Source organism: Dunckerocampus dactyliophorus, chromosome 9 (assembly GCF_027744805.1).
Source record: "Dunckerocampus dactyliophorus isolate RoL2022-P2 chromosome 9, RoL_Ddac_1.1, whole genome shotgun sequence".
In the NCBI taxonomy this organism is placed as follows: Eukaryota; Metazoa; Chordata; class Actinopteri; order Syngnathiformes; family Syngnathidae; genus Dunckerocampus; species Dunckerocampus dactyliophorus.
The window spans coordinates 24,115,385-24,131,884 of NC_072827.1; the positions used below are offsets into that span (position 1 = coordinate 24,115,385).

At 43.1% G+C, this 16,500-nt stretch overlaps 1 protein-coding gene across 1 annotated transcript; it reads left to right on the forward strand.

The window, feature by feature from the left end:
• The first annotated feature begins 561 nt into the window (after positions 1-561).
• On the forward strand, positions 562-16,421 carry tmprss3a (transmembrane serine protease 3a). Its single transcript, XM_054786926.1, has 13 exons — positions 562-1,631; positions 2,627-2,673; positions 3,676-3,907; positions 6,466-6,579; positions 7,554-7,670; positions 9,587-9,710; positions 11,351-11,470; positions 12,330-12,376; positions 14,151-14,316; positions 15,036-15,205; positions 15,689-15,784; positions 15,884-16,026; positions 16,200-16,421. Exons 3-13 carry the CDS (start codon positions 3,874-3,876, stop codon positions 16,419-16,421), a joined length of 1,353 nt encoding a protein of 450 aa, XP_054642901.1. The 5' UTR covers positions 562-1,631; positions 2,627-2,673; positions 3,676-3,873.
• The last annotated feature ends 79 nt before the right edge of the window (positions 16,422-16,500 follow it).

Consider the following 16,500-nt stretch of genomic DNA (forward strand, 5'->3'; position numbering starts at 1 on the left):
CATTTTAATGCCTGGTGATGAGAGTAAGCAACGAACTTTTCGACCCCACCATCGTCCTCAGTGATGCAAACGGAGAAGCTTTGCATGTAAAAGAGAACAAAGTGAAGCAATGGGAAGACTATTTCAAAGATCTTCTGAACCCATCAGGAGATCAAGGGCAAGGCACACGGCCCCGGTTCACACCCAGCCATCCAGACAAAGCAGAACCTACCATCCTGGAGAGTGAAATGCGAAAAGCAGTGAAGACCAGCCCAAAAGGCAAGACAGCAGGAGATGGCAGCATTACAATTGAAGCCATTCATGCCTGCTGGCATGCAGAGTGGCTCAGCACCATCTTTCAAAAAGCTTGGGACTAGAGAAAAGTACCAATAGATGAAAATGCAATAGTGGTGCCAATATGGAAGAAGAAGGGCAGCAAGAAAGACTGCCGTACCTACAGACGCATATCATTACTCAGCCGCATCGGGAAACCTGTGTGCAAAGATCCTCACTCAAAACAAAAACTGGACATCTCAGTGACACTCAGTTCTGCTTCAGAAAAGGAAGCACTTATGTAATCTTTGCACTCCGACAACTGAGTGAAAGGGTGATTGATACGACCAAGATTTCTATCATGTCTTTGTAGATCAAGAAAAGGCCTTCGATCGAGACAACAGAGACAAGCTAAGGAAGGTACTTGAGCAATAAGACGTCAAAGGGCAGCTGTTAGACAACATCCGGGCCGTCTATACCAACAGCAGGCATGCAGTCCGCACCACAGTGGAACATCTGACTGGTTCCCAGTAACACCGGGGGATAGGCTAGGCTGCAATCTCTCCCCTCTGCTCTTCCAGATCTACATGGACTACACAGGAGGACAATCGAGCCCCCCATGCACTCAACGAACTCATGTGTGCCGATGACCAGGCAATGGCGAATGATGACAAGACACATCTACAGAAGCACACGGACCAGCTCAACAAAAGCTGCGAGAACTACAACATGAAGGTCAACATGTGTAGGCCTGAGGTCATGACCGTCAGCAGACCAGAAAAACTGGATTTCGACATCAACGGGACCCACCTGAAACAAGGTAGTGAATTCAAGCACCTGGCAGCATCATTACTGAAAAGACAGAGAAATTGGGACCAGATGCCAGAAAGGCAACGCAGTCAGCTACCAACTCACCCTTATCCTGAAACATCCCAGCATTCCCCCAAGCACCAAGACAAAATTCAACACCGTTTTACGGTGCCAGACATGGTCCCGAACAAAAGCTCTCAAGAGAAACCAAGTCACCTGTGAGATGAAATGCCTGAGAAAAGCAGTGACAGGCGAGACAAGAACAGAAATGAGGCGATAAGAGACATGGTAGGAGCAACACCAGTCCTACAACACGTGGAACAACAGACGATCAAGTGGTTCGGACACCTCACACACTCATGCCTTTAAACCAACCAGCTCTTCGGACTTACAACACCAGATGCTCTGGCTGGAGAGCCAGAGGAAAACCAAGACAACGCTGGATCGACTCTGTGGCAGACATGCTCAGAGCCCACGAGACGTCCCTCCTTCAGGCCACTCACCCTGCTGCTGACAGACGACTGTGTCTCCCTGCGACATCCACCTGTACAAGGGAAAGGAAAATGAAGGTAAAGTAAGTATTTAAGAAATACAGTAAGAGCAGTCGAATTGTAATATTTGACCCACTATTAAAGCATTAGAATTGGTAAATGGCTTTAAAATACCTATAATTGCAAACAAGCTAGCTAGCTCCTTCACATATGTTTGCTGCCATTTTGTGGACGCCATATCCAGGTATCGTTAAATGACCAGGTATGTTACATGACTCCACTCCAAAAATGTTTCCTATACCTCACTTAGGGACTTAAGGAGTTAAGTCAAGCACAAAGCTGTATAGGGCACACTTTAGCACATATGAAATGCTAAAAAAAAGTATTTTTGTAGGTCAAAAACCACAGAAGATGCATGTTGTATAATCATTCCACTCTGGACAAAAATCATGAAAAGCTTCAAATGTATGTGATATTTGTACCCATGATGAGTGTATGTAAACCTCTGATCACAATTGTACATCTATAAATCTATATTTTGAAACGTGTGGATTGAAGGTGCTGTCACTAAATCAAGGGGGGGTTGTTAGCTGGTCCAGGGCCTTTTTACCATCTGGTTCCCTGGTTGGTAGCATCGATCATATGTGTATCTGTGCTTCCAATTCCCTGGACACTTTGGGGACACGCGAGTAGGTAACACTACCTATGGAGCGAGGAGATGCAGAGTCAGAGTCACTTGATCCTCACTCCAAGAGGGAACGCTCACCTGCTCAGGTGTCGTTTGCACAGCCACAACAAGAGGATAGGCGAGCGAAAGAAGACCACATGGCATGAGGGGCAGGCTAGCAAAGTCTTTCTGAAATACGGTTTTAGAAAATGTACAGTTCACTTTGGACTACGTCATGATGACGAAGAGCTTTGCTGACATCAGTAAGTTGGGACATGACTTCAAAAATTGCTCATTCACTCTTTTTCTCGGGCATTCATAATTGGCGGTTTCTGTTTCGTCATTATTTTTTAACTCAATCACCATCTCTACCTTATCCTTCCGTATCTGATTTCTCTTTTTGCAGATCCTGCAAACAACACAGCTGTGAATGAATCCCCAACGTCCTCAACAGTAAGACTACCTAATTATGGTGTTATATCAATGAGGGGTGTGACACCTTTTAGTTTTATCATTGTGATCATTGGTTAATTAGGATGAACTAGAGCAGGGGTCACCAACGTGGTGCCCAGGGCCACGTGAGGCACCTGCAAGCCTGGTCTTCAGTTAATAATGTGAGACCCCCAGAACATTAACAATATCTTTCAGCTTTTTCCCGTTACATTATGCCGTGTGCTCTATTTTGTCATTTTTATTGGGCAATTATTGGGCAATTAAAAAAAAAGAGCTGTAAATGGCCACCGGGCCACACTTTGGACACCCCTGGTTGACGTATTTCACCTGGAAGGGGAAGTGTTGGATGTATAATCTCAGCTCAGTTAATGTTCGGATGCTATTTGAGCTATATGGGCCTGATGTTTTATTTGCTTTATATTGTCTAATTACTTGAAGATTGACAAAAGAACACAGCAATATTCCCAGCTGGACGTGCTGTTGGCAAAGACACGATGTGGCAGCGAGATCACCACAGAGTATTTTTGAGTTATTTCTTGAATTCACCTTCTTTACTAAAATACTGGCACTTGCAACTTTCTTTGGCTCCGTTGTGGGTCATTTGGCAGCCGTGATCGAAAGAAAAGCAGAGACCTGAGGTGAGAAACACCACCGAATTCAAGAAATAACTCATGGCAAAATACAAAGGTGGTGTCCGTGTTGATCTGTTTCTTTGTTGACGTGTCTTCAGTGAAGGTAAAAGTGACCTTAAATGGTCATTTATGAATTTCAGTCATAATTTCTATGTATTTACAGTATATGCATTTTGAATTGTTTCTGCATGGAAAATTATAATTGTAAAACTATAAAAATGTGTTGTTGTTCTTATGGGAAAAATGGATTCGGACAGAGTACGTTTCGGCTGAAGTCGGACCTTCTGGAATGAATTAATGACACTAACCAAAGTTCCACTGTATCCGTACTTCTCTCACATTATTTTGGGCTCTTTTTTTTTCCTTTTAGGAATTTAAGGTAGAAGCATCCGAGCAACCGGACTCCTCCAAGATTGAAGTGGTCTCTGTGACGGAGGAAGACCTTCCCACTATCGAGACCCCAAATACAATAAACGTCAGCCCCCTGGGTAGCTTAAATGCTGACTCACATTCTGAGAACAACTTGAGCAAACCTGATTCCCGGACTTTAACTGCATGTAGTCCAACCATGCCAGTCACCAAAGTGCAGCCATTTATGACTGGTGAGTCCTAACCCAGTCATTAAAGTGGTGTGAAAAAGTGTTTGCCCACTTCCAGGTTTGTTTATTTTTTTTGCATGTTTGTCACATGTAAATGTTTCAGATCATCAAACAAATTTAAATATTAGTCAGTGACAACACAACTGAACACAAAATGCATTTTAAAAGCTAAAAGCTTTTAAAATGAAACTTTTCATTATAAAGGGAGGAAAAAAAATCCAAACCTACATTACATGGTCCTGTGTGAAAACGTGATTGCCGCTACACCTAATAACTGGTGGGGCCACCCTTAGCAGCAACACCTGCAATCAAGCGTTTGTGATAACTTGCAATGAGTCTCTTTTGGAATTTTGGGCCACTTATCTTTGCAGAATTGTTATAATTCAGCCACAATGGAGGGTTTCCGAGCATGAACCGCCTTTTTTAAGTCACAACATCTCAATAGGATTCAGGTCAGGACTTTGACTAGGCCACTCCAAAGTCTTCATTTTGTTTATCTTCAGTCATTCAGAGGTGGACTTGCTGGTGTGTTGTGGATCATTGTCCTGCTGCAGAACCCAAGTTGGTTTCATCTTGAGGTCACCAACAGATGGCCGGACATTCTCCTTCAGGATTTTCTGGTAGACAGCAGAATTCATGGTTCCATTTATCACAGCAAGTCTTCCAGGTCCTGAAGCAGCAAACCAGCCCCAGACCATCACACAACCACCACCATATTTTACCGTTGGTATGATGTTCTTTTTCTGAAATACTGCATTACTTTTACACCAGATGTAATGGGACACACACCTTCCAAAAAGTTCAAAGTTCAGATGGGGATCATCAAGATGTTTTCTGGCAAAATTGAGACGATCCTTAATGATCTTTTTGTTCAGCAGTGGTTTTGGTCTTGGACCTCTGCCATGCAGGCTGTTTTTGCCCAGTGTCTTTATTATGGTGGAGTCATGAACACTGACCTTAACTGAGGCAAGTGAGGCCTGCAGTTCTTTGGATGTTGTTGTGGGGTCTTTTTGACATCTTGGATGAGTTGTCGCAGCACTCTTGTGGTCATTTAGGTTGGCCGGCCACTCCTGGGAAGGTTCATCACTGTTCCATGTTTTCGCCATTTGTGGATAATGGCTCTCACTGTGGTTTGCTGGGGTCCCAAAGCTTTAGAAATGGCTTTATATCCTTTTCCAGACTGATACAGTATATCTCAATTCATCTCAGTTAAGTTATTTTTTAACAGGCGGAGCAGTCACTTTCCCACACAGGGCCATGTAGGTTTGGATTTTTTTTCTCCCTTAATAATAAAAGGTTTCATTTAAAAACTCAATTTTGTGTTCTGTTGTGTTGTCATTGACTAATATTTACATTTGTTTGATGATCTGAAACATTTAAGTGTGACAAACATGCAAAAAAATAAAGAAATCAGGAAGGGGGCAAACACTTTTTCACACCACTGGTCATTCTTTAGTCTTCTCAGATAAAACAACAACAATATTGCACATTTGTGTTGTTGGACTCCTATTTATCATTTCCTCCAAACAAGTTGAGTTGAGTTGATACCGAAGAGCTCAGTTTTGGTCTCATGTGACCACACAAGCACTTCGTGAGTCATTCAGGTGTTGAATGTCAAACTTCAGACAGGTTTGGACATGTGTCTTCTTGAGCAGGGGGACGTTGGCTCTCAATCCATGACAGCGGGTATCACTAACTGGCAGACCGTGGTCCGAGTCCGGACCCAGACACCGTCAGTTACTGGACCTACAGTCTTTTAAGTATTTTAATTTTTGACTGGGAACTTCTGTTTTGAGGAGTTTCTCTGGTGGAAACTCCTCAATTTTATGGACTATCTCAAGGCACATGGGATGGAAAAACACTCCTCACACAATTACGCAAACAACCAATGTGAGCAATCACTTGGCAAAGGAGGCAAGGAATAAAGGAAGAAACCTTCACTAGAACACGCCCAGTGTGGGGGTAGCCATCTGCCTCAACCTGCTGGGTTGAGAAAGAGAGACATGGGGTAGACAAGACAAAAAACAGGATGGAGGGATTGGGAGAAGGATGAGTGGATAACAACAATTGTAGCAATAACAGCATAACAGCATTTTCTATGCCGCTTCTCCTCATTAGGGTCGTGGGGGTATGCTGGAGCCTATCCCAGCTGACTTTGGTTGCCAGCCAATGGCAGGGCACATATAGACGAACAACCATTCACACTCACATTCATACCTATGGACAATTTAGAGTCTCCAATGAAGCTAACATGCATGTTTTTGGAATGTGGGAGGAAACCGGAGTACCCGGAAAACCCACCCACGCACGGGTAGATCATGCAAACTCCACACAGAAATGCCCAACGGAGATTCGAACCCAGGTCTTACCCATCTCCTGTGTGACTGTGTGGCCAACATGCTAACCACTAGACCACCGTGTGGCCCATAACAGCACTAATGATGATGAATTTTTTCAACATTTTTCAACATTACTATGAATAGTAGTACTTACCGTCTTACTATGAACAGTATTACTACTACTGAAAGTAATTACAGGAACTGTAACGGTGTTGTCAACAGAAGATGATTTGGACAAAAAATGGAAGAAAAGACTGCTGGCTCATCGCATGGAGTTGATCATTGCTACGTGTATCATCGTGGTGGTCACGCTTGCTCTTGGCATTGGCCTTGGAGGTGGGTGTCCTACTTCTTTCATCATGACATTTTCATAAATAATTTAAGAAAATAGATTATTTGCACAAGCAAATGTATTGTTTTTTGTCATGATTTCTTTTTTTACCCTAAATTTAGGAATGTCCAAACTTTTTGCGGGGGCCACTTAAATACATTTTGTACATTAAAGATGCTAAAACCAGTCCAATGTAGGTCAATATACAGTAGTCGAAGCTATCTAAACAAAACATCCACATCATCGTTGTGTTATGTGGAACTAAACACTCATTAATAATGGAGTATTTTTATTTTTACAATATGCTGAGGGGCAACAAAAACAAGCTGAAGCCCCCGGGCTGCACTATGGACACCCCTGCCCTAAATATATTTTCCATCTTTCACATATTTCATTGTGGTCATATGTTTTTATTGCTCAATATCCGATGGGCTGGCATGATCCAGAGGAACGTGAGATGTACAGTCTGAGGTGAACTGTGGACTGAATGGAGATAGAAGTGTAGCTAGTAGCGCTCCAATGTCACTGACCACAAAGTCAGACAGGTGTCTCCCTGTCTGACTCCCTGAAGTAGCTGGCGAAAACCTTTTTAACTCAAAAAGTGTTTAGATAATACGGAGTAGGCTGTGGAAGAGGAGAATAATGCAGATTTGCACTGCACACAACTTGAAATTTATGCAATATTTTTGGAAAATAAAATTACTATAGTGCCCCACTGGGATCCAGTATCATTTTTAAAAGCCCCTGAAGTCAAGAATAAAGCTGTATGTGACCCATTTAGGACATTTAAAGTGTTGCTGACATGCTTGTCGCCACGGCTTCTTAATGTCCAAACACTATTTAGCATATTATACCTAAAATGACTTAATTCCTTATAGTGTTTATTACCAAAAACAAGCAGAACCTACCTACCTACCTTTTATCCCTCCGTGTGTGTGTGTGTGTGTGTGTGTGTGTGTGTGTCTGTGCGCGCCTATAGTGGGTCTCAGCTGTGTGGGGAAGTTTCGTTGCGGCTTTTCTTCTCAGTGCATAAGAAGCTCAGCACAGTGTGACGGAGAGGTGGACTGTGGCAATGGGGAGGACGAGCTTGGCTGTGGTGAGACGCAAACCACACGTTGGCTGTCTATACTGTTCTTTACATACTTATCTTGACCTTTCTACTCTTTGGTCTTAATGGCTTCATGTCTTAAAAACATGCTTTTGGTCCAGTACCTTCCATGTGTGACTGTAGTTATTTTTTCATTTCATTATAGGAAAACTGCACTTTTTTTATTTTTTATTTTATTTTGCCCATCATCCACAATCCTTATGAGACATCAAGACATACTGTATGTCTTTCTCTTTTCTGTGCGTTCTAAAGATATAAAAACAGATAAAAGAGACAGCTCATTGCTGCATGTAATGGGATACACCTATTCCACCTACAAAGGCCGCTATTAAAACACCTCCAATAGAGGTTTTATGGTTTTATACACATGCTGTGACCGTGTAGTAACGCGCACATTCATGATAACATGTAATACTTACAGTATTTTCCGTATTTTGGCCATTTTTAAGCATTACCGGAACTTCTTCCTGGGCACATTGATTTCACATAGCAATACAGAAACGAACGCCTACAGTTAGCGTTAACTTTTCCAAACTCAAAAATAAAACCACAGCAGCAGTGGTGTCAGCTCCAATACGTAGCCGTACCTTTTTGGTTTTGCTCTGAGGCGTTGTGAGCGTGACGCTGGCGTGCTGCAGGCGAGTCTGTGGTGAAGCTAGTTGCTTGCCGGCTAGTAGCTAGTAACTTAGTTTGATTGGCGTAACAATGTTAATAATAATAATAACAATGGCGCTGTAGCTTGGTATTTTTTTGTAGTTAGAGCATAAAAAAAACAGTTTACCACCTATTATTAGAGCCCTCTAGACATGAAATAACACCCCTATAGCCACCTTTACGCTCGTATTACCATATACATATATATATATATATATATATATATATATATATATATATATATATATATATATATATATACACACACACTGTACATGTGTTTGTGTACATCAGTTACCCACTTGATGGCAGTGTTTACTTACGCTTGTGTGAGCATCGAACAAGCCATTCAAAAGTGTTTTACTCCATCGGGACTCACGGGTACTCGTCACTTGTTCACTTACTCACCAATGCGACCGCTAGCTAAATTTAAGGAAGCCAGGTAACATGTCAGGGCGTGGTTAAATGCAGGTCGGGGGAGGGGTGGAACGCTCTGTGATAGTTGACCTGAGACTGGACTCGACGAAAGTGAATACCCGATTGACTTCAGTGAGTGCCTCACAAGAGCTGGAGTGAGTCAAAGGATGTGTTGAATTTCCCATTACTGTTACACTTCCCCCTCTTCCTTGGCAGACAAATGGCCTTTGATCATACCTGTCAACATTTGCATTTGAAAATTAGACTCAATTTCCTGGGATAAAAGCCGAAAATTGTCTGCATTTACTTTTGTTTGACAAGCAGATCCCTCGCCTTTTGTTCTGCACCAAATGTGACGACACAAAGATGAAATCATGGTGTTTATTATTGATCACAAATCTGGTGTTACTTGACCGATTTACACCGTTAAAAGACTCGTGTGCAGTTTGAAGCCTGTCCTGTAGCCTGTAGCCTGTAGCGTGGTCATGCTGTGCCACCTGTAACTCCACGCATGAATACGACTCACCACTGCGTTCTTGACCCATTTGAGGTCACTTAGTGTCAAGTTCTTTTGGACGTATGCCAGCCTGCACTTGAAAAGGCTGAGAAGGTTGATGAGCTGCAGAGGTGTTGTCCAATACATGAAAACCAGCCATATCCTCATAGAAAGCCATCTCACTCAGCTGCAGCACATCACTTATTTACTGAGGGAGGAAGCAGCATCATGAAACATGCTGACTCTTCCATGCGACGCCCTTCTCCACCATAATAGAGTGTAGATGTTACTTTTCCTCAGGATTTACATGTTGATAACTGTCTGCTTTTTGTGTCAGTGCGTCTCAGTGGGCGGAGTTCAGTCCTGCAGGTCCAGAGAGGGGGTGTGTGGAGGACAGTCTGCTCAGAGGACTGGAATAATTTGCTCGGAGCGTCTGCCTGCAAACAGCTGGGATACACTAGGTGTTGTCCTCACTGGAACCGTTGTGGTGTCACTGCTGTGTTCTGCTGTGGAGTGGTGCATGACCCTTCTGCTCAGCTTGTGGCTCTGTCTTTTCAGATCTCCTTTATGTTCTCTTAAATACATTCAATTGCATTTGTAATGAGATAGATAGATAGATAGAGAGATAGTTTATTGATCTCCAACAGAAAGTCACATTTCCAGCAGCTCTGCAAGATCCAGAACAGATGCTAATCATTCATTTTTTCATTATTCAAAATATCAAAATTTCAAAATATGGGAGTGCATGGCATAAAAAACATGATTTCTTCCACCAGTCCACCTCCAAAGTCAAACCCCCCCAAAAGTTATAATTTGGAGTTCAAACAAAATGTTCTTGAAAAATATGCCATTTTCGACGTCACTCAAGTTGTCTGTAAATCTTTGAGCTCAGTGAGTACCGCATTTGAACAATTTACCCTCCAGGGGATGCTTTCACTTTGTTTTTCTGAGTGACGCTTCTGACAGAGGAAACCGTTTGAGACGATAACCATACAATCTGAAGTCTAATTTCAAATCATAAAATGTCAACCTACTGGAAAAAGGGTGTACTGTGATTTTGCCAAGCAGATTCTAATGTAAAAACTCTTATCTATGGACCGTCAAACGTTTCAATCATATTAATTACAGCGCTGCTGTGGATTAATCAATGTTAATCATGACTAAAGCCCATTCATTATTAGAATTGTGTTGTGTTTTGGGTAACGCGGTGGCCTAGTGATCAGACTCGCAGTCTGAATGGGTGTTTGTCTGTGTGTGTACTGTCATTGACTGGTGACCAATCCCTGCCACTCACCCAGAGTCAGCTAGGATAGGCTCCAGCTCGCTCGTGTTGTGTTGTCATTGTTGTGCCTCTTGCAAAACCTTTGTAAAGCCCGTGTCCTCAATGATATTAAAATGTCTGAAGGTTTTGTGCAATCCAGTTGGTGTTTGTGCCGGTTACGTTAGACGTTCTGTGAGGCTTGTTTGGTGCAAGCTGGTACTTGCAGTACAATCCCCTACTGTTTCAAGTTGGTGTGGTACTTTAACCAAAAACTCCTTCCAGCAAACTTTATAAACGAGTTCATGTCGGTTTGTCGATTGTTCCATCTTGTGTTGTATTTCATACTCCAACTTCCCATCAAGGAAGCCAACATGTTCAGAGTAGTCGATCTGTTCCATCTCAAACCACGAGCAAAACCTGATCTGGGCACTGGGTGGTTTGATCCAACCAAAACGCCAAAGGAATTAGAAACCTTGAAGGAAACAATGACAACACAACTGAACACAGTGAACGCAGTGTTTTTCGTCTTGGAACTCTGCCATGCAGGCCGATTTGGCCCAGTGTCTTTCTTATGGTGGAGTCATGAACACTGACCTTAACTGAGGCAAGTGAGGCCTGCAGTTCTTTGGATGTTATTGTGGGGTCTTTTGGGACCTCTTGGATGAGTCGTCGCTGCACTCTTGTGGTAATTTTGGTTGGCCGGCCACTCCTGGGAAGGTTCATTGCTGTTGCATGTTTTTGCCATTTGTGGATAATGGCTCTAACCAATTTCCTCAAAAAAAGTACTCTCATTTTGATTCATTTCAATAGTCTCATTGTGGTTGTTTGTGTCTTTGGCAGTTATGTGGAGTCATTCTTCATCCCACTGACCGCCATTGAGGAGCGCCTTCAGTACAATTTGGTGTCCATCAACCTGAGTCAATCGCAGATCATAAAGCTACAAAACGCTCCAACGTTCAGGTACACATCGAATACCAATTTGATGACAGTCAAACCTCGCTTTTCGTATCCCCCAGTTTTCCTCCATGATTGATTTTGATTTCTTCCAAAATGATTCGTATTACACGTAACAAACCCGTCTGTTTGCCCTGTACTGCATCATTCAGAGAAATCAGGTGCCCAAACAAAGAATGTTGCAGATTCATTGGATTTACATTAATTCTGATTGTTTTTTTTGCATTTTGGTTTCCATTGAACCTTTTGGAACTAATTAATAACGAAAACCGAGGTACCACTGGATATGGAAAAGTATGAAAAAGTGATAGTACATTATACATGATATTACAAAATCTTAACAAACCAACAAGTGATTGTTGTTGTTGTTGTACTTCTTGACGGCACCTTGTACAATGCATCTTGAGAGGCAACTTTGTCAAGCATGTCGGTCTGAATTTTTGTTGCAATCCAGCTGGTCATTGTGTCAAAGTCACAGGTAGACTTACGGAGGCACCTGTTCCTATTGTGTCCATGTACTCTTGCGTATCGAAACGTACCTTTGCTTACTATTGTGAGTCTTTAAATTGAGTATGGATCAGAGTACCCTCACTAGCCACACAACCAGATCTTGGGTGTCAAGTGGGGCCAAAAATTTTGTAGTGACTGTGATTTATGTCACCCCAAAATGAGTCAGGGTCATCTGACGTCTAAACATTACATCCGCCGAATCTGTCATTCCACCATGCAGACTGTTTGAGGATGGTTGATTTATGGTTAATGTTCTTTAACACCTACGGTGTGCTTTTGTGTCCTGGTGACGCTTTCATAATCTGTCACTGAGCTCTACTGGTATCGCCTGCTTGCATGTCTTGTGTCCCCACAGTAAAACCCAATGCACCTCAGGAAAAGTGACAACGCTGAAATGTCTGGGTGAGTAAACTGCTGGCTTTGTTCAGGTTATGTGATTTATCAGGAGGATTTTAGACTTTCAGGAAAGAAAGCGTACTCATTTATGGCCATTAAAAACCACAGTGACACGTGTGTGAGCAACAAATGTCCTAAAATGGGTCCGATCCAGCTTTGTCCTTGACGTGAAATCTTTAAGAAGCAAAGGCTATTTTCACACTGCAGCTCAGTTCCGATTTTTTTTGCTCATATGTGACCTGTATCTGATTTTTTTCATGTCAGTGTGAACAGTACAATTCTGTTTTTTTCAAATGCGACTCAGGCCTCATTCGTATGAAGATATAAGTTCGATATGTATCCGATCTACTGCAGTCTGGTCAGGTCGCATACACTACTGGACAACACTCCAATTTCTCTGGAGGAAAAACCAACATTTTGAAGTGTGAAGATGGTCTGTCTGGCTTCCATTCTAAATTCCCTTTTTTATTGCCATTTTTGTAGCAACAAATGACTTTCTCCAGTACAATGCTGTTCAACTGATCTTCACGTGGTTGTAGTCCCACATTGTGTTCCGACCACTGTTTTTATGCAGACAGAGGAGGTTGTAAGTACTCCAGAACCTGGAACACCTGTAGGACTTAGTTGCACCAGCTGCCAAGGCTTGATCAACCTCCCATTTCTGCAGAACAGCTTTAAATTGTTGACCCATTTTGTGGTCCCTGAAGCAGGCCTTTTTGTATCATTCTGAATTACACATTATTTTTCGGTTTTGGGTAACTTGAACGACTTGAATATCATTAAATAACTGGAAAAACTGGTGTGTTGTAAAACGTTTGACCGGTAGCGTATATCCGACATACGTCATCAAAAAGAGTGGTTCACCGTGTGAGACTTGGATAAAGGTACTCACCGATGTAGGCAAAAGTTAATGTCATCTGAAAATTATTTTTAAAGTGTCAGTTGTCAGCGAAGCGGCTCACAGCAACGTCCCACCACTCCTGCCACCCACACTCCTCGGAACAGACGCCGCACGTTCTCCCATTGCCAAAATTCTTATCCTCTTTCTTGTTAATCTCCTATACGTAAACATTTGGTTAAGAAAATGTGGACTCCCATTGCACAAAATCCTCGAAATTGCCACAAACGAGCACAAACCGCAGCAATCTTTACTTCCGTAAACACACGGAAATGCGTGTGACGTTGTGACGTTGTGCTTTTGTGCTTGCGTGCCACTTCCTGGATGCTTTGCATTCACATAAACAAGTCACATTTTTTCGGTCATGGGAACGTGGTGTGCATTCAGGTTAGTCAGGTGTGGGGATGTGGCTCCGCTCCCGAAACGCCAAGAATGGGCACTAAAAACAAGAGAAGAGGTCAAGGCAGCAAGGAGGGAGGACAGATGACAGACAGCAACATGAAGCTCATCTTAAAGCCGTTTAAAAATTCTAATGTTTCAATATGGTGTCAGATATTACAATTCAAGTGTTCTTATTATATTTCTTCCATGAATTCTTAGAAGGCTGCACGGTGGCCTAGTGGTGAGCATGTTGGCCACGCAGCCAGGAGATGGGGTTCGAAGCTCCGGAGTTTGCATCCGGAGATTCCGGGAACATTCCAAAAACATGCATGTTAGGTTAATTGGAGATGCCTGAAATTGTCCACAGGTATGAATGTGAGCGTGAATGGTTGGTTGTCTACCGGTGCCCTGCGATTGGCTGGCGACCAGTCCAGCTGTGACTCGTATTTAATTGCATCTAATCCCGTTCGAACATTTCTCCCTCAACAATTCTGTCCGTAGAGTGTGGCTTCAGGCCTAAGTACGCAACTCGTATTGTCGGGGGGAACCTCTCCAGGCCTGGCCAGTTTCCCTGGCAGGTTAGCCTCCATTTCAGCAGTGAACATCTGTGTGGCGGCTCCATCATAACGTCCCTCTGGATTGTCACTGCAGCACACTGCGTGTTCGGGTGAGTCGTACATGTGGCTTTATCTACTGGATAAATACAATTTCAGATTAACGTTGGCAATAAAATGGAGTGTTAATTATTGGATTAGATTCAGATCCAGAAACCTCCCCTTCTCTTCAATTGTCGTTGTTCACTCGCAACAGAATCCAGGTTTAAGCCCTAAATATTGCCCAGAAATCTATTAAATGCATTTAAAGTATAAAATGTGTTGGTACTCACCACAAGGGGCGTAGCACCAAATTTTGGGCCCCCATACAAACGCCTCCTGAAGGGCCTTTGTATTGAGTTCTGGACTCCTATGACTGTAGAAGCTTGTATCAGAATCTGCTGGCCTCAGCCAGAACATTCACGGGGGTTGTGGTTAAGTCGTCCAACGTGACAATGACACAAAAGGTAGGGCCACGGCAACTAAGGCGTGCGTCAAGAAAGAAGCAGCGGATGTCATGGCTAAGACTGTCTCTGGACTTAATCTTAAATCTTAAATCTTGGGGGGGAGTTCTGAGGCCCTCCAGAGATGTGTGCAACCCCGGTGACCAACTACAAGAAACACCAAGGGTTTCTCCACTAACTACGAAGTCACGTTTTGCTTGAGGATCAATACATACTCCACTCTGTCAAATACTAATTCATTCTTTTTTGTGTGTGTTTTGTTTTTTGTTGGTATTTGAAGTAAACCTACCGTGAATATTAGGTTGAACTCTGACCTGTCCTGTTCTTAGGTTTACAGACCCTTCCATGTGGACAATCCATGTGGGACAGACGGAGCAGCCAGTCCATGGTGCCCAGTCTCTTGCAGTGGAGCAGATTATATACCACACTCGTTATCGCCCCAAAGGGCTGGATTACGATATCGCCCTCATGAAACTCACCAAGCCCCTTGTTTTTAATGGTAAGGGGTTTTTCATGATGGCTCTGTTAGGCTAATAGGCTTGAATGTGAGTGTGAGTGGTTCTTCGCCTATACCAGGGGCGTCCAAACTCTCTTTAGAACGCACAGAAAAGAGAAAGATGTGTGGTCTTGTTTCACATAAGGACTGTGGATGAAGACAAATTTCCCAAAAAAGGGCAGTTTTCCTTTAAGGCCAGCAGAGGAGGCTTTGCTGGCCCTGACGGCCTGCATCTGCCAGTTCTGTCTGAATGAATTTTGTAGTAAAAAGCCGCCGTCCAGTTATTGTTTGCTTTAAGACAACCAGAGGTTTGGTTGGTTGGTTTCATTCATAAGAAGAGTTATGGTGCATCTCCATAACAATGGAAAGTGGTTTCTAATAATACGACATTCATTCAGGGAAGCATGTATAAGAAAGATGACACAGCTGTGGTCTAAGCACGGACCCCTGTAGGACACCATAACTAAGGAAACTCTCCTACTTTAGGGTTTGTGGAGCCCATCTGCCTGCCTAATTATGGGGAGGAATTTGAGGAAGGCACGATGTGCTGGATCTCTGGATGGGGGGCAACGGAGGATGAAGGTGAGCTTTACAGTCTATGCAGGAAGATCAGATTCAACTCAGAAAAACGTATTTGCTGTCGGCATGAACTCATTTTCAAATGCTCCTTGGCTTTTACAGGAGAGACCAGCGTGTTTTTACGCTCCGCAATGGTGCCCATCCTTTCCACAAAGACCTGCAACCAACCAGAGGTCTACCAGGGCCTCATCTCTCCATGGATGATCTGTGCAGGGTACTTGGAGGGAGGAACTGACTCCTGTCAGGTGATATTTTGACTATATTATTATATAACACCACAATATTTGTGCAAAATGCATTTCTCTACACTGTTCACAATACATACAAAACTCATACTTATCCGATGTATTCCTGTTTTTGGTGCTGGCAGTTAGTTCTGTCTGTACAACAAGTGTTTTACGTGGAAGTATTTCCTCAGGGGGACAGCGGGGGTCCTCTGGCCTGTGAGGACACCTCTCGATGGAAGCTGGTCGGTGCAACGAGTTGGGGTATTGGCTGTGCTATAAGAAACAAGCCAGGCGTTTACACCAGGATCACGCACTCACTTAGCTGGATCAGGCAACAGATGGAGGTCAGTGCATGTTATTGTACCATACAATACAACAGCAATGAAACGTGGATATACAGTACTTTAGAGTAGTCAGTGTACAGCTTGTTTAGCAACATGGATTTCTTATTGGCAAATCACTCATCATGCAGCCATTGTTGTCTAAATAGCA